This window comes from Hylobates moloch, unplaced genomic scaffold (genome assembly GCF_009828535.3).
Source record: "Hylobates moloch isolate HMO894 unplaced genomic scaffold, HMol_V3 SCAFFOLD_14, whole genome shotgun sequence".
Lineage (NCBI taxonomy): Eukaryota > Metazoa > Chordata > Mammalia > Primates > Hylobatidae > Hylobates > Hylobates moloch.
Window position 1 is genome coordinate 92,432,731 of NW_026652289.1, and position 19,062 is coordinate 92,451,792.

The 19,062-nt window shown below is 36.9% G+C and overlaps 1 protein-coding gene across 3 annotated transcripts in view; it reads left to right on the forward strand.

Moving 5' to 3' along the window:
* Window positions 1-5,867: 5,867 nt before the first annotated feature.
* Window positions 5,868-19,062, forward strand: part of SLC12A1 (solute carrier family 12 member 1) — a 95,025-nt gene continuing 81,830 nt past the window's right edge. For all 3 annotated transcript variants that reach the window (XM_058428022.1, XM_032176190.2, XM_032176191.2), the window contains exons 1-2: window positions 5,868-6,315; window positions 18,852-18,983. In XM_058428022.1, the coding sequence (XP_058284005.1) occupies window positions 5,896-6,315; window positions 18,852-18,983 (552 nt within the window). In that variant the 5' untranslated portion in view covers window positions 5,868-5,895. The remainder of the gene's footprint in view (window positions 6,316-18,851; window positions 18,984-19,062) is intronic.

The following is a 19,062-nucleotide window of genomic DNA, read 5'->3' on the forward strand; positions in this document are numbered from 1 at the left end:
TCCTTTCTTGTGCTAATAAACTGTGCTAAAGGCATCTTGCTCTCTCCGCTCTGCAAAGCCCAGGCACCCCCTCCACATTCCTGACTCAGACCCCTTTAGCTTTAGTGAGTCAGGTCTTAAACAGAGAATTTAGTCCAAAGAATAATCAAAATATTACTTGTCTAATAATAACCATAGGCCCGAAAGGTTCACAGGTGAAAAAATATCTCAAAAATCTAACACCCAAAACCTACAAGTAGTCACAGGCCCTAAAGGTCCCCAAATTTCACAGAGCTCTGACCCTCCTATCTCTTCTCTTTGTCGAATCTCTTGCAGTAAAATCCCATAGCTTGGAATCCAAACTAGATCTGCCTCATACTGATGCTCCCTCCCCTACCCCTTGCATAAACAGAATTTAAAAGGGAGTTTCCAGCATGACCCAGTGGAAAGAGTACTCTAAGCAGAAACAAAGACAGTCTCAGCTGTGCCACCAGTAGAGCTATGCTCTAATGGGTAAGTCATCTAATCTCTGTGAGCTTCAGTGAAGAATAGTGTTAACATCCTTTTCAATTCTAGTGCCCTATGAATGCTACAAATATACCTGAAAACCCAGAGATCTGAAATGAATGAAGATTTAAGATATCATGAAAAGTTTTTCAGATTAGGAGCCTAAACTCAGAGATTTGAATTCTAATGTTAGCTTAGCCAAGATCTAGCTTTATGACTTAGAAAGTTACCTAAGGGGAACCTATATCCCACAACAAGAATTAAGAAACCCATCCTGCATATCTTCAGGACTATTGAGAGGGCCAATTAGATATAATGAATGTGAAAGCATTTTGTAAACCATAAAACAGTATCTAAACATACCTTGCTATCAATATTTATTGTCCTCATCAGTAGCAGTAATAGAGATTCTCAAACCCTAAGAAGCAATGGCTGACTGTAAATTATTCAATCTCTCTAGTATTTCATTCTCTTCAATTGAGAAATAAAAAGATAGAATTATATAGTTCTAAATTCTTTCCAACTACAAACTTCTGACTCTCTGTGAGTCAGAATGGAGGAACATAGCAGGAGATAAATACAAAAATATTTATGTCCTTTGAAAACACAGAACTGCAAAACATACCATGAAGGAACAAGACTAATATTACCAAGAGGTAGCATTAAATTAGTTACTTTCAATTTATTTGATACTCTTATCAATTATTTGAGTTGGAGTCTACTACTTCCATTTTATTTTTAATCTTAATTTTGCAGAAGAGAAACTGAAGCTGAGAAAAATTAACTAGCTTCCCAAGGTCACCATAGCTAGGGAATGGTTATGTTAGGGATTGAACTTGGGCAGTTTAATTTCTGCTGTATCCCTAGACAATGTCCTCAACACTTCTACATAGCTTATAGACATGGTTACTGCTCAGGTCTATGGAATTCCAAAACCAGCTGTCTCTGTGAGATTCCTTGATGCTTTCCATCTCATAATAGATTTAGAACATATCTGTTATTAGCTGTGGATCTTCTGGAGCAAATCCTCACCTCAAGGAGGCTCTCTATACTCCAGTTGTTTCAAGAGTGCAGGCCTGGTACACCTCATAGCCAGTTAGTAACCTGGCCCAAGAACAGGTCATTGGGCCAAGTTCAGCTGAACATACTGAAAATTGTGTGTGCCAGGAAACTAGGTCTCTTTGTTGACCAAGGCTTTTACAGTACCAGATGTTTCATTTGTCTCCCAGAGAAGACACCCACCAAGACCCTCCATTTTGATGACTAGAAAAAACCACGGCCAGATCTTTATTTCAAAAGAAGAAAGACCTCTACAACCAAGAAAACTTTATGAAATATGAGCATTGTTTCTGGAAGTTCAACTCCCATAAGCTTTTCAAGTATATCAACTCTACCATAATATTACTTCCAAATCCACTAAAGAAAAATTCTATTAACCAAAAGTGTCTTCATCTGTGGTTTTTATTTGTGGTCTATTGGGTGCCTTAGTTTTTTTGGGGGGTGGGGTGGTTGGGGAGATAGAAAAGTCAGCATCTGTATTTTCAGAAACAGAAAGAATATAAAAAATATAAAAGGCTGGTTACAACATGAAAACAACATGGAAATTTCATGAAACGTTAATTCTTCTAGGAATAGATGTTCATTGTCATAGCTGGATCAGCCTCTAGCTTCCCCTTCCCAAAAGCCTTGTCAGAGAGGACAGAGGAAAGATAGAAGAGCATAGCTCAAGATAGCTTGCTCCTGTTACCTTTCCCTCCGTCTGAAAGGCCTAAATTGGATTCACCTTTCAAGGTTGGCTTTATGGATGGTGTTATTTCATCCATATCCCCCAAAACCATCTCCCATTTGTTCCAGGATGCCTGAATCCCCTTAATAGAGAACAGACTTTCATTTCACAGTGAGAAATAAAAGGCTTAGAATGAAAATGTCTGGTTGATGTAAGACCAAGGCTAAAACAAATTCATACCACTCTGAAGTCAGGCAGTCAGTCAGCAAGAAAAAGGAAATTGACTGGTATCAGAGGTATTCACAGTCATTGGTAGAGGAAAAGGGTTGTTGAGTAAATAAGTGGCTCCTAAAAGGGTTGGAGGATGTCAGCTTATGGCTCCTGTCCTGGTCTGGTGAACAGAACTTGTTTTGGGTGCCAGCCCCATCCTAGCTGTCCCTTGTCTTGATCTAAACAACCAGCCCCACCCAGCTGAATTTGAAATGGGACATTCCTATGCCAAAACACTTTCTATATGAGGAATCAGAACCCTTTGTTGAACAGACAAATGCCTTGTACCGGTGACCTTTAAGAGTGGAATGAGTTATAGGTACATACTTGTAATTCTGTCTCTGTTTCTGATATAGCCTCACGACATTGGCCTGACTGATTAGCATGACATTTACCTAACGAAGAGAATCTAAATGGTTTTACTTAGGTGTCTCTAGACACTTCTATCATCCTGTGTCAGTTCACTTAACTTACCTTTACACTTATCTTTTATAGACAAAATATCTATCCCAATCTCTAATGATTCACCTCACAATCTTGTATGTGCTAAGTAAAAATCCCCAGCTAATTGTAAACAGCACTAAAATAGTGAAAGTAAGCACTAGGTACAAATTGTTGCTGTTCTAAACCCCATACACAAACTAACTCATTTATTCCTCAAAATAACTCTACAACAAGGTAGGTACAATTATTATCCACATCTGCATTTGCGGATGAGAAAATTAAGGCACAGAAAGATTGAGTAACTTGACTGAGTTCACACAGACAGCAAGTGGCAGGGTCACGACATAAGTTGGGCCTTCTGGCTTGAGTCTTGCTCCTAGCCACTATATTACACAACAACCGAGCTACTCAGACAACTGGAAATCACTTCAATCGTTTCTTATAAGAAACAAAGAGGACTCATTCAAGCATCCTGATTGATAATCAGTGACAGCCCTGAGGGAGGAATTGATTGCAGTGTTGATAATCACCTACTTGCAGATCTGAAAAAGAAAAACCTTTTCCTCAACAAAACTCAAAAACTGAGTTTGACAAAAAAATGTTTTTCTAGTTGGAGACATAAAGGTCATTTAGTAGTGCCACTGAGATACTTACCCACAGTTTGGTTCCTGCTTAAAACAGTTTTCCCTGCTGGGCACGGTGGCTCACACCTGTAATCTCGACACTTTGGGAGGCTGAGCCGGGCAGATTACCTGAGGTCTGGAGTTCGAGACCAGCCTGGCCAACATGGTGAAACCCCGTCACTACTAAAATTACAAAAAAAATTAGCCAGGCGTGGTGGTGGGCGCCTGTAATCCCAGCTACTCAGGTGGCTGAGGCAGGAGAATCGCTTGAACCTGGGAGGCAGAAGTTGCAGTGAGCTGAGATTGCACCAGTGCACTGTGACCTGGGCAACAGAGTGAGACTCCATCTGGAAAAAAAAAAAAAAAAAAAAGTTTTCCCATATTTCCCAAAATAGAAATATTTTCAATAAATCATTGATTCCACTCTCAATCTGCTTACTTCCCATGCAAAAGAGTCAAGGTAATATCTACTACAAGCAAGATAAAATCATTTCAGACACTACTTTCTAGTTAGAGTATAGAAATTATCTCTAGAGAACTATATTTTGATACACATGCTAAACAATAGGCGGTCACTAGGACTCATCTGTAAGACGGTGGAACTCAATTTATCTATTCCCAAATGACTAACGGCAATGCTCATATTTTTTGGACAATTGCTGTTAAGGGATCCAATTCTCCTTATGAATTAAAGAAACTCTATGTTACTTCCTGTCTAAAAGGATTAATGGTTTACTACTAGTTACCAGTTGATGTGGTACTTAAGGTTTCTCAGGGCTAATGACCTGGTGGGACTTACAGTACTATTCTAGGCCAATCATTGCACAGTCATCTCTTTCAAGAAAGTTTCTAACCAATAAGCAGAAGCCTAACATTCTGGGCTGAAAGCTAAGTGCCCCATATATTCCTGGGTGACGCTGAAGCAGGTTACGTTTCCTCAGAAGAAGGCTCCTTGGTGGTAAGTTGAACATTTCTGGGCAGGGTAAAAATCATACTTAATATTATGTCATAAAGTAGATTCTGAGGAGTAAGTGAGGGTGTCAAGGACTATGAAGAGAACTGTTTTGTAAAAACTAAAATGATAATAGCTTCATTTATAATTTCCCCAGGAAAGGTTACTTGAAAAATGAAGTTGAGGGTTTTTTTAATTCAAAGACACAGCTTTAATAACTGCATGAGAGAGACAAGTTTTTATTTATATTTATCTCATTTTTCTAGAACTTCCCTTGAAAAGCCAAATTTTAAGATATCAATAAGGAAATATAATTCTAAAGAAAGCGTTTTGAGACAGGCCAGTACTATGAAATTGCGAAAATTATTATAAAGTCTATTCATCTCACAGTCAAATATAAACCTCTCAATTATTGAAGACATTTCATTAAAATGAGTCAGTAGAGCATCATTATTTTACCTAAATATAGCAGAGGACTTTTTTAAGGTATATGACTTATTTCTTACAGATATATGACTTATTTCTATATTCATATTTTTTAAGGTTTCATGTTAGTATTTGCAAAACAAACAAATGTATGAGCAAATGAAACATTTGAATCTTGTAAAAGATCCAAGAATTCACAGAGACATCATCTTGATGGGATGTATTTTTTAAATGCATATTCTAAAACATAATTTTTTACTTGTTGCATAGGTAATAAAATTTGGAATTTATTAGTTGAACATGCACAGATTTTTATAAACTAGCAAGAATATATTTTTTAGAAGTTTTGTTTTTCATTTTATATGTCATATAGTATATATTCCTATCAATCAAAATACTTTGCAGTTTCAGCATTTAGTACTGTCAGTGAACTGTGTCTTAGGCTGAGAACATTCCCATCTATTCTTACTGTATTCAATAGGTAAAGTTACATCTTTTCTAAAGTCATAGTGAACTCCAGTGCACTAAATTCAAGCAAATACTACAAACACAGGTAACATTTTAATGACCGCATTGGAAATTCTGTTTGCTGGAACAGTTTTCCAGTTATTTATTATCAGATTTAATTACTCACATGACTAAGGTTCCTGGACAGATAAATTTTAGTGAAATGAGTCTAAAATTGTATGTCTTGTAAAATAAAACTGTTCCCTTATATCCCACCCTTACCTAAATATATTTGTATTACTTGGAACAAGTTTAATTTTCTTTTTCAATGACAGCTTTGAAGAACATCCTGAAGATTATATAGGAGACAATATATCAAGAATCTATTTATTGAATCATCTAGAACAAAAGCCAGGAGCTCCCTAATGGAAGCACATTAGTGTTTATTTTGATGAAGAAATATATAGATTTTTTAAAACAACCACAAAGTAGATAGCTCAGTAAAAAATCAATTTTGGAAGATGTCGCTGAACAACTCTTCCAATGTATTTCTGGATTCAGTGCCCAGTAATACCAATCGCTTTCAAGTTAATGTCATAAATGAGAACCATGAGAGCAGTGCAGCTGCAAATGACAATACTGACCCACCACATTATGAAGAAACCTCTTTTGGGGATGAAGCTCAGAAAAGACTCAGAATCAGCTTTAGGCCTGGGAATCAGGAGTGCTATGACAATTTCCTCCAAAGTGGAGAAACTGCTAAAACAGATGCCAGTTTTCATGCTTATGATTCTCACACAAACACATACTATCTTCAAACTTTTGGCCACAACACCATGGATGCCGTTCCCAAGATAGAGTACTATCGTAACACCGGCAGCATCAGTGGGCCCAAGGTCAACCGACCCAGCCTGCTTGAGATTCACGAGCAACTCGCAAAGGTAAGCTTGAAGGACACAAGCAAGTGTCCTCCCTTATTCATAACTTCAGGTAATTTCCTTCTCTTTCATTATACTATGAATGAATGTGAAACAGTCAAATGGAGAGGTCTATTCCAAACACTATCCATCTTACTTACAAAACTGTCCCTAGTTCCCAGAAAAGTGTTTCACAGATGCTTTTTCTTTGGATTTTTTTTTTCTTGAGACAAAATCTCGCTCTGTCACCCAGCCTGAAGTGTGGTGGACACTGCAGCTTTGAACTCCTGGGCTCAAACAATCCTCCCACCTCAACCTCCTGAGTAGCTGGAACTGCAGGCATGCATCACCACAGCTAACTTTTTTATTTTTTGTAGAGACAGGGTCTTGCTATGTTGCTCAAGCTGGTCTCGAACTCCTGACTTAAAGGGATCCTCCCACCTTGGCCTCCCAAAGAGCTGGGGTTGCAGGCATGAGCCACTGTGCCCAGCTCCACAAATGTTTTCTGACTTAGGATAGAGAACTAAAGAATTAACTGTAAACGTTAGGCAATATGTTGTACTTTGTACATGATTATAGTCCACTCAATTCACACTTGATTAAACACGTCAAACTGAATACCAAGCTGGTTTCACATCAGTATTAATGTCTCTATGTCAATCATATAAAAAGCAAAACACTTGTGCTTGCTGTAGTTAATACTGTGGGTGCCAGCCTTTAGTGCACAGGGGTATTTTTTATATTCTTTAAAGAGAGAGCAGAGATTTATAAGATTCAGCATTTTATCCCTTCCTCTTTAAAACTGCCTGAGGCTCCTCAATGTGCTTAAGCATATAAAAACAACTAAATTAAATTTAAGTACAGAAGCAGCAGAAGTGGCTAAACTTTTCATTATTTAAGAAATACAGCCAGGGTTCCCAAGTCTGTTAGAAGTATGAGGCAGCAGTTTTTCCAATCTTTTTTGAGACGAAGTTTCGCTCTTGTTGCCCGGGCTGGAGTGCAATGGTGCGATCTTGGCTCACCGCAACCTCCACCTCCCGGGTTCAAGCGATTCTTCTGCCTCAGCCCCCTGAGTAGCTGGGATTACAGGCATGTGCCACCACACCCAGCTAATTTTTTTTGTATTTTTAGTAGAGACGGGGCTTCTCCACGTTGGTCAGGCTGGTCTTGAACTCCCAGCCTCAGGTGATCTGCCCACCTCAGCCCCAAAGTGCTGGGATTACAGGTGTGAGCCACCACGCCCGGCCTCCAATCTTACAACTTAGTAGATTTCTTCTTCCATAACTTTCTCCAAAGTATACTGATCAACTTTATCCTCCTGCTCTTCCAGACCAGTTTGGAATAAATATCATTCTTTATGAAACACAATTACCTGCTAAAAAGAATGATTAGATGTCACATATTCAAATGAGTTTACTCTTGCCCAAGTTTTGAGGAGAGAGAAGAAAATGATTCAAACAGTTCCTTTTGTAGGCATTCATCCATTTATTCCTTCAATATTTTTTTAAGTGATCTTCCACTCCAGAGAGTCTAGGAATACTACTCTAAGGAAAGATGCTAATAAGGGGAAAATCTTTCTTTAGTTTCTGCTCACCTTTCCTTCCACAAGAAAATCCATCTCCAAAACCTGTTTGCCTTACTCTGGGTCCTACCACCAGAGACCGAGTGATCTCCTGAGGAGGAGCCCATGTTTTTAATTTTGTTTCCTTGTCCCCTTTCCCCACTAAACCTTGCTAGTCCTGTGTACTAAATCGGCAACAGTCTGCCAAATGGCTGGTTTCCTTACAGACCTAAGATTTAGATTTTATCTGGCATATTTGATGCTTTAATCAAAAGAAGTTAGCAATGCAACAATTTCAGACAACATGGTAGCCCCCATGAAGAATTTTGAGAAGGGAGGCAGTTTGAACTCTTGAAATCCAGCTGAGGTGTCACTGTCCTTTCCTGTGTCAGGAAAGGAAAAGAAAATGGCAGGGAGAAAAAGAAGAATAAAAAGGAAAAGAAGGTTGACAGAAGCAGCCACCAGGAGTTTCCAAGACATGGAAAGGGCAGAAAGAAATTTAGGGCATTATAAAAAGATATTTCAATTGTTTCTGAAGAATTAAAATGAATCAAAGTTCTTTTTTAAAAAGACCTGAAATTCTATCCCACAATACTCTACCACATCACACATGATAATTTTTAAAGCTGCCTCCTTTTTTAAAGTTAGTATCACAATTTAAATATTATCATTCACCTACTTCCCCAATTTACAACAAAAGAAAAGAGAATTCTAACTTCATTAAAAAAGAAATGGGATAAATTAACATTGTTCTTAGGACTGACATTCCAGACAGAGAAAAGTAGCTTATTTATAATTGCAAAAGTCATGGCTTATGTAAATCTTTCAATAAAGGGAGAAAAGCTCTGAAGGAACAGGTGTTTAGAAAGCCGTCTAAAGGCGGGGTATGGTGGCTCATGCCTGTAATCCCAGCACTTTGGGAGCCTGAGGCTGGTGGATCTTCTGAGGTCAAAAATTCAAGACCAGCCATGACCAACTGGTGAAATCTCTTCTCTACTTTAAAAAAAAAAAAAAAATAGCCAGGCATGGTGGCACATGCTTGTAATCCTGGCCCTGGGAGACTGAGGCAGGAGAATTGCTTGAACCTAGGAGGCAGAGGTTGCGGTGAGCTGAGACAGTGCCACTGCACTCCAGCCTGGGCAACAACAGTGAAACTCTATCTCCAAAAAAAAAAAGAAAAAGAAAGCCATCTAAATGACCACACAGTAGGAATGTTATAGCTGCATTAGATAAATGTAATAGCTGTTTGGAATATTGTATCACTTTTGAAGAGATAAAATGAACCTAAAGACTGAACTTTGACTTAAAGCATTTTTTTTCTTAGACACAAAGGAATGGCAAATTAAAATATTAAAAATTAGGCATAAGCTCTGAATAATCATTTTGAAAATGTATAGTAATAAGCTACTCTTTTATAGACTTGATGCTCAGTTATCTAGGACCCTTCATCTTGATAAAATCATGAAGAGGTAGCCACATAGCCAAATTGGGAGTAGAATTCAGATTCATCCACAGAATCTACAGTGGGCACACTTCTGCAGCCAGGCCCATTCTAGTGTTGCTGAAATTGTATGGCGTAGCCTGGCTCTCCATGTGTAGCAGTCTGGGCCTTCTTTATCTTTTTATTGCTTGCTAATGAATTTGACTCAGCTACTCCCCTTACTTCTCCCCCTTCAAATATAGGAAGTGAAAACCTGCAATGTGCTGTAGCTATGCTGCCACCTCCTTGTGGCCCTTGACATTTTTATGGTAGTTCCTCAAATCACAACTAGAAATCATTAACAGAACAAACATCATATGATTATACTCAGACCCTTCACAGATTTTATATGCAAAAAATATAAATAACAGTGTTTACTTAAATCATTTAAAAGTAGAAGGTAATTGACACAGTACAAGCTAGACGATACTTTTTGTAACTATGATTATAATGCTTTTAAAAGTCATAATAGCAATAGCACATTCATACTGAATGGCAGAACATGGTTAGTCAGAAAACCAATTGGATTTTGTGTAAATTTTGGTTATAATTTCCAAGTGAGAAAAAAGTTACATGACAAAATTATCCTAATAGGTAAAATAAAAAACAGGTTTGAAAGACATTATTTCAAGGCTCTACCTTAAATGAAACTCTAGGTGTGATATTGACAGAATTTGTAATCCCAATTACTTGAGATCGTAATTGAATAAATTCTTTTTATTATCTATGTTAGTAAAGAGCTAAATACCTATACTGGTGACCGTTAATTATAAATTTCTGAAAACTCTATTTAAGAGCAGGAGAAAGAACTGTCCTTTACTTGCTCTGTATAAGCTATTGTACGAGCTACATAACTTCTACTTATCTTGCAAGATGCTTGTGAACATTAGTTTCTATAAATATAAAGTCTACCCTTACAATGGGTAAGAATTCAATAAGTGATCGTTGATGATGATAGTGGTAATTTTGATACTAGCTTTTTATTTTAAAAGTAAAATAAATACTAATAAAATATTTAACAAGTACTAAAAAATATGTAATAAAATGTTTCTCTTCTAACATCAATATTCAGTTATTCTCTCCAGGACAATCATTACTAACAGTTTCTTCTAAATCCTTCCAGAAATGTTCTAGGCTTATATAAACATACACATATATCTATAAATATCTGGATTCCTATCAATCTAACTTTCTGTTTATATTTATTTTCAAACATGTACCAGATGTACTTTCCACATTGTTCTGCACTCTGCAGTTTTTACCAAACATACTCTCGAGATCTTTCCATATTAAAGCATATGTAATAATTATTTGACATCTGGCAAAGATTAATCTAGTGCCTTTACTTTGTAAAGAGAATTTTGCTTTCAGTATCCAGCCTAATTCCTGTGGCCAACTTTTCATATCCAATTCCTTACTACAGGACTAACCAAAATGGAACTCCTTTTCAGCCTTACTAATCACCATTGTTGTTAGCATTTCAGAAAAATATAATTTGTAAGGATTCAAGGAAATATATAGACTTTCTATCAAAGCCATGTGTCATTGAAATAAGCTATCTACGAAAAGTATAAAATACTATAAAATTAAGACGAATATTATTCTTAAAGAAGCCAACTCTATAGAAACTAATCCAAAACAAAAATCAACGGAATGACTGTATATTTGGATCATTATGCTGTTAACAACTACAAATAATTTATAAATAAAAGCATTAACTTTAAATGCAGTGTAGTAATAACCAACCTTTTGTTGAGAACTTGTTATGTTTCAGATACTGTGCTCACACTTAAAAAATTCTCACTCAATCCTTAACAACAACCCCTCAAGGGAGGTACTATTATTATTGCTTTTTTATGGATGGTGAAAGTTTTATAAAATGCTGTGGATCTTTTAGAAGTGAAAACAAAGGTTTGCAAAAGTCAATGAACTTCCAAGGTCAAGAAACCAAGGTCACATGGCTCATAAGTTGAACCCATGTCTGCAGGACTCCAGAGTCCTTGCTCTTCAGTTCTACTTTCCATCCTCAGTCTGCTTTCCCATGGCACTTTTCATTAACTCATTCAACAGCTGTAGAGAATGGTGGGACTCAGGCACGATGAATAAAATCACACTGTCATGATGGGCTGAGCAGGAGGTTCTTCCTTGTTTCAGTCCTTTTTTCTGAGACTGTGACAAAAGATCGTATTGCTTGTCCTACAGAATCATGTCTCAATCATTTTCATTGTCACCATCAAAAGCACTTATTACGTATGTATTTACAAGAGTTTCCGCATAAAAGTGAGTTAAAGTGACTTGACCTCTTTCCTCTAGAATTTTTTTTTTTTTTTTTTTGAGACGGGGTCTCGCTCCGTCACCCAGACTAGAGTGTAGTGGCACAATCTCAGCTCACTGCAAGCTCTGCCCCCCGGGTTCACGCCATTCTCCTGCCTCAGCCTCCTGAGTAGCTGGGACTACAGGCACCCACCACCACACCCGGCTAATTTTTTTTTTTTTTTTTTTGTATTTTTAGAAGAGACGGGGTTTCACCGTTTTAGCCAGGATGGTCTCGATCTCCTGACCTTGTGATCTGCCCGCCTCAACCTCCCAAAGTGCTGGGACTACAGGTGTCAGCCACCGCACCCAGGCTCCTCTAGAATTTCATAAGTCAAACAACATCGTTATGGATACAAATAAAGGAAATGTAGTCAAGTTAACAAACATTAAACCACATAAATCAATGTATTAAAATGTATTAAATGCTTATCTTCCATAAAAGGACAAAAATGTACAAATGTTTTCTCTAGAAAATAACCTTCTCTACAGTGTTTCAAAGTTCAAATTTGCAACTTTAGCATTCAAATTGGGGATATCTGAAATTAGAAATAATTACTAAGTTAACAACAGCCAAATAAAATAGACATTAAAATTGAAACAATAAATGCCTTAAAGTCCAGTGACCAGAAGCCACCCCTAAAATATTTGTTGGAGTGAAACTCTGCAACTAAGAGTTCATTCTGATACTTTAATTAGAGTTTCTTAGTACTCAAGGCCAGTTCCCTGGGGAGCTCACACTATTAAAACAATCTGTGGCAAAAAAACAAAAACAAAACCATTAATTTTTTATTATAAATAGTTTAGTAATAGATGACAAGAAGAGTAGTAGTTCCGTTAAACTTATATTTGGAAAATATTAAGAACCTTTCCATTTTCTTTTTCATATGCCAGTTTATTGCACATAGCTAACTTTTGTCCTAAATTATCAAAAACACAAGTCAATTTGTGTGTGAGATATGTGTTTTCAGCCATAGTAAATGCACTATAATCACAAATTGTGACCATTGGTAGTGATTTATAGGCATAATGAATAATAACTTTCAAAACAAGAAAAAAAGACTTTCATTTTCATAATTTAAAATATTGCCTTTTATCACAAAGGGATAGAAACGTATAAAATAACAATATTGATCAGTAAGGTATGGAAATATGGTTAGAATCATATGTTTTTCATTCTGAAATGAAGCTTGGGAATCATCTGGTTCTTACTGGGATTGGTTTTTAGATAATTGAGTGGCAGGAGTGGGAGGGGCTTAGGTTAGGTGGAATAAGTTTGGCCATATGTTGATCGTTGTTGAAACTCAATAATGAGTACCTGAGATTTATTTTGTTATTCTCATTACTTTTACATATGTTTGAATATGACAATAATAAAAGAAAGTTTAAAACAACAGGGGGATCATCTAAGTGTGAATATTTATGGAACTGTCTCTCGGTGGTGGTCTAAGAATTCTATCAACCTGAGATCGAAGGCTCAAAATTCGAAAGAATGTATAAGTAGCAAATATTATCTAGTTGGAACTTAAAGAATAAGTATATTTATTTTCCCTGCTTTGATGATAGACATAAAGATATAAGTAACAAATAGTATCTAGCTGGAACTTAAAGAACAAATATATTTATTTTCGTCTGCTTTGATAATAGCTATAAAGGTATTTGATATGTTTCTGGGGTCTGAAAAATCACATTACATATTAAATAAAATAATTTAATCTTTCATTATCAAGAACTCATTGCCCTTTAAACTGCATGTGATTGAAGATTCATTAGTTGTCAAAATTGGAGTGTGGGTAATCTTTTATCAAGTGGTCTTTCTTTTCATTTTATAAACATACTTTATTTTACTTTTCCTGAATCCTTAACACACGGGTAAAATTCTTAGTAAATAAATAATCATTCCCTAAAGCTACATAATTTAGAATACATTTATAAAAGGTTATGGGTCATCATTTATGGTAATGGGAGTGTGAACAAACAAATTAATTCAATGTATGAAGGGAAAAACCGGTTTCAGGCAGCAATCATAAAACTTCTAGTCTTTGAGACTTTGGCCTCAAGAACACGAACCAGCTGGGAGACTGCAGGCCACTTGCTACACAGCTCGTAGCCATCAAGCCCCACAAACCCTCCACCCAAAGTCATGTTCAGTACTTTGATGATAAGATGAGTTTACAATTGCTGTTCTGATTTACTAAGGAGGCATTTATTAAAGAGTGAAACCAAGGTTTGCTTTGCCATGTCAGAACAGTAAGATGGCAAACAGAGAAAAACAATTTTGCCTTAGAGTAAATTACTTCAAGATAAGATTTTCACAAAACTCACTGGATTTATTCTTATTGGCAGTATTCAAACACGGTTAAACACCCTGATGGAGGACGTACCCTGGATTAATTGCACAACCAAAACTAAATTCCAAGTATCCTAGTTTATATGGTGCAGGATTTTTTGGCTCCTACATGAGAGTAAGCAATGGAAATGGCTTGTGTGCTTGTTAATTTACTATCAGACCTTAATAGTCAACAAAAGAAGTATACATTTGGGGGTTTTTTCCCCTTTATGGTATAAATATATTTAAAACTTTGAAACTCTAGCAGGTTGAACATATTATTAATACCTAAGGGAGAGCTGAACACCCTACACTGACTACACCTTTGAATAATTTAGAAAATGATTGCTTTACTAACTTGCACATATAGTGGTTTCCCTGCCATCCTCTCATAGAATATTCTTTTTGCATCATATTGTGAAGTCCTAGTGATAAACTGAAGAACCATTAAACTGTGACTAGGAAGGGCATCCATCAGGAAGGAAGTTCATTTTAGAGGAAATTTTACATTCCCTATTCATCCTTTAGCCTACTTTGTAAGATTTGTTTACAGTCTTGGATATTCTCATTAATTCATATCTAAGGGTCACAATCACCATTGGAGTTTATCAGGCAGCAGAGCAATTTCCCAGACCAAATCTTCAAGTTTAATCAGAAAACATAGGTTTTATTCCCAAGACCATCTTTAAAAAACGCAAGCGACTAAGGCTGTGTCTCTTGGGATCCCCAATTAATCTACGCAAAGAAAATTGCCCTCTCCCAAAGTGAGTAACTACTGATGCTCTGGCTATGGGATCTTGATTAACTAGAATATTGACAATTTTTTTAAAAAGTTTTTCTCAAATCAAACCAAATAAATAGATCTCCTAACCAAATAATCCCTTCAACATTCATGGACATTTTAACACATTCCTCAATTCCCTGCTCTCATTGATTATACATTACAGTTATGAAAAAATGAAAGTTACATTTGACCTATTCAGCTGCCATATGTGTATAGAATTCTTTCAGAGAAAAACAGAATTTTTAATGGACTGGAAAACAGCCTCAAATGTTTCATGCATCTGAAATTGACTGCATTGTATAGACCTGTGCTGTCCAATATGGTAGCACTAACCACATGGGGCTATTGAGCACTTGGAACGTGGCTAGTCCAAACTGAGATGTACTGCCAGTGGAAAATACACACTGAATATTAAAGACTTAGTGTTAAAAACAGAATGTAAAATATTTCCTAATATTTTATACTGATTATATATTGAAATAATATTTTATAGATATTCTATTAAGTAAAATACATTACTAAAACACTCCTGTGATTCAGTTCCCTACAAGCTGGGGTACAATTATTGCTAATAAATACTTATATTGTAAATATTAGAAATATTATATTCTCCGAAAATTAAATATATCTTTAAAATGTAAAGGTCCATCTCTAAATCGAATTTATTGCACCAATTTCTTTTTACTTTTTAAAAAGTAGAAAATTTTGAATTACATACTTGGTTTGCATTTATAGCTGGTATAGATGACCAGTTTCTGCCCCACTATGTTAGCCTCAATTTTTTGGACTGGGTTTATTCTTACATTGGTATGAATATATTATGTTAGCTTTCAATTATTTGTGCAAATAAGGACTGAGGATATCTAAGATAAACATATTCCTCAGGTAATTAAAAACTAAATTTTAATTATTAACTTCAATCTCCTCTGTTATTCCATTTTTTCCCAATACTGTCAGAAAATAATAAAATAATCTGTCTTGGGATTCATTCCCTTCTTCTTCCCTTTTAAATGTGACCTACCCAGAAGAAACAGTAAGAAATGAGCTGTCCTATAGAGATGGAAGGTAAAAGAAGTAGGAGGCAAGAATGGTTAAGAAACTAGGATATCTGCTCTTAAGTGGTAGAGATTACGAACTTTCGAGTCCACCTTCTGAATTCAACATTGTTTTGTTATTGTTGTTTTTGTTTGTTTGTTTGAGATAGGGTCTTACTCTGTCACCCAGGCTGGAATGCAGTGGCACAATTGTGGTTCACTGCAGCCTTGACCTCCCTAGCTCAAGCGATCCTCCCGCCTCAGCCTACCAAGTAGATGGGACTAGAGGTGCATGCCACCACACGCAGGTAATTTTTTTCTATTTTCTGTAGAGATAGGGTTTAGCCATGTTGCCTAGGCTGGTCTCAAACTTCTGGGCTCAAGCAATCCTCCTGCCTCAGCCTTCCAAAGTGCTGGGATTACAGGCATGAGCCACTGCACCTGGCTGATTCAGCATTGTTTATTGATGGCCTGCTATATGCCAAGCCTTTGGCTGGTACTGAGAAAAAGTAACCCACAATTTAGAATCATCCTATAATAATGGTAATTAAGTGCTGAATCTTTCTCTGATTCACTTGTCACACAATGACTCTTATGACACTGTATTATGTTGGCTATCCAAGTGTCACAATAGTATCATGAACAAGGTCTCACGGAAGAAGAAAGTTTGAGGAGGAATCCTTACAAAGACAAAGAATATGCACTCACCCGGGAAGGAAAAACAAATAAATAAAAAGACAACGAGAAGAACAGGCTGGAAGAAGAAGACAAGAAGTCAAAGTCACTTGGAGTATAGAGCCCAAATGAGGGCAGTTTACCATGGGTAAGCTATACTTTAGCGCAAAGAAGCAAGACCCTTTGAGTATGGCAAGGGCAAGAGCTTCAATCATCCTAAAATGAACCTTTGATAATAAATACGGATGTTTATTTCACACCAGCCCCATTTTAGAGGAAGAAAAAATGGCTTTATCTAAGACTTCTTAACTAGTGATATCAGAACATATCATCCTAGGCTTAAACCAGTTTAGACCACTTAAATAAGATACAGTCATTCTCTAATTGTGGTAATTGAGGGCTCAATCTCAGAGACTTCCCCAGTGGCTTCAAAATCTTTCCTAGAAAAGAAAACCGTTTTCAGAGCTCAAAGAAGTACAGTCTACACAAAGGGCCAAGTAAAAGCCAGATAAGCTAAATTAAGTAGGTGCATCTGAAATTATTCAAACCCATATCTTAAAGAAAAATTATAGAGAACTATTCTCAATTTGACAGAAAAGGAGCTGCTTCCTCCCCTCTTGAGCTCAGATACTATCGTAATGTGAATGGAAGTCTTTTTCAAAATCAGGCCACAGGAAAAAACCATATAAAAGTTTAAACCCTTATTTGTACCACCAACTTCTTATTTCTACTCAACTAGTAATCAGTTATGAAACTTCTTACCTTCTATAAGATACTAGCACATTCAACAATTTTCAGGCAAAGGCATAATGGAATCTCAAAGAAACTTCTACAGGAATAACATTCTTGTCATCATCCAGTGCATTTACACTTTTGTGGAATACTTTAAACTTTTTTGTTTTGTTTTCTTAGAAAACATGTCGGCCGGGTATGGTGGCTCATGCCTGTAATCTCAGCATTTTGGGAGGCCAAGGCGGGCAGGTCATGAGGTCAAGAGATCAAGACCATCCTGGCCAACATGGTGAAGCCCCGTCTCTACTAAAAATAAAAAAATTACCCGGGTGTGGTGGTGCGCACCTGTAGTCCCAGCTACTCTAGAGGTTGAGACAGGAGAATGACTTGAATCCGGGAGGTGGAGGTTGCAGTGAGCAGAGTTCATACCACTGCATTCCAGCCTGGGTGACAGGGCAAGACTCTGTCAAAGAGAAGGAAACGAAGAAAGATGAAAAGAAAGAAAAGAAGAAAGGAAGAAAAGAAAGGAAATAAAGAAAGAAAGAAATAAGAAAGAAAGAAAGAGAGAAAGAGAAAGAAAGAAAGAGAGAGAAAGAAAGAGAGAAAGAAGGAAAGAGAGAGAATGAAAGAAAGAATGAAAGAACGAAAGAAAGAAAGAAAAAGAAAGAAAAAGAAAGAAAGAAAGAAAGAAAGAAAGAAAGAAAGAAAGAAAGAAAGAAAGAAAGAAAGAAAGAAAGAAAAACATGTCTATGTGTCTTTCATTGAATTCTCTTAAAGATCCTCTGAGGTGTGTAGAGAAGTTTTATCATCATGATTTTAAATGAATAAAATGGGACGGGCGCGGTGGCTCACACCTCTAATCCTAGCACTTTGGGAGGCCGAGGCAGGCAGATTGCCTGAGCTCAGGAGTTCAAGACCAGCCTGGGCAACATGGCAAAACTCTGTCTCTACAAAAAATACAAAAAATTAGCTGGGTGTGGTGGTGCACGCCTATAATCCCAGCTACTAAAAATACAAAAAATTAGCTGAGTGTGGTGGTGTGTGCCTGTAATCCAGCTACTCGGGAGCCTAAGGCACAAGAATTGCCTTAACCCAGGAGGCACAGGTTGCAGTGAGCCAAGATTGTGCCACTGCACTCCAGCCTGGGTGACACAGCAAGACTGTCTCAAAAAAAAAAAAAAAAAAAAGATGATAGATAGATGATAGATAGATAAAATGAAGTACAGGGAGTTTCACCAAAAGAAGCACAAATCCTCTACTTAGCTCAGGAAGGTTCTCTTTCTGGTCGTAACATGACCTCCAAAGACCCTCATTTACTCTGGCTGTCCCTTCCTTGTAGCCCTTCTCTTACGTGCTAAACTTATCCAAATCTGACTTTTCACCAGAGGAAATATTCTCACTAGTGGAAGAACATCTCAGATTCCCTTCACCCAGCCCTAAAAAACACTTTAAAATGACTCACAAAATGAACCTTTCAGCTTCCAGGGCAAAAAATATACGTTTCTTTAAAATTCTCAGAATATATTTAGTTTGTTTGGGGTTTTTTTGTTATTTCAAGTTTTATTTCAATTGTTTTGATTTGCTTTGAAAAGTTTCATGGAACCTTTTGTTCGTTGACCAACTACTGTGTTTTTGCTATCTATAAAACGCAGAATGTGGCAGTCACCCCAAGTTCAGCTGACAGAGTTGCTAACGGTGATGGGATACCTGGAGATGAACAAGCTGAAAATAAGGAAGACGATCAAGCTGGTGTCGTGAAGTTTGGATGGGTGAAAGGTGTGCTGGTGAGAAAACTCCTCTGTTTACAAATGAAAACTATCCATTCAATGTTCTAGTGGATTAAGAGTGAACAAGGCCTGGGCA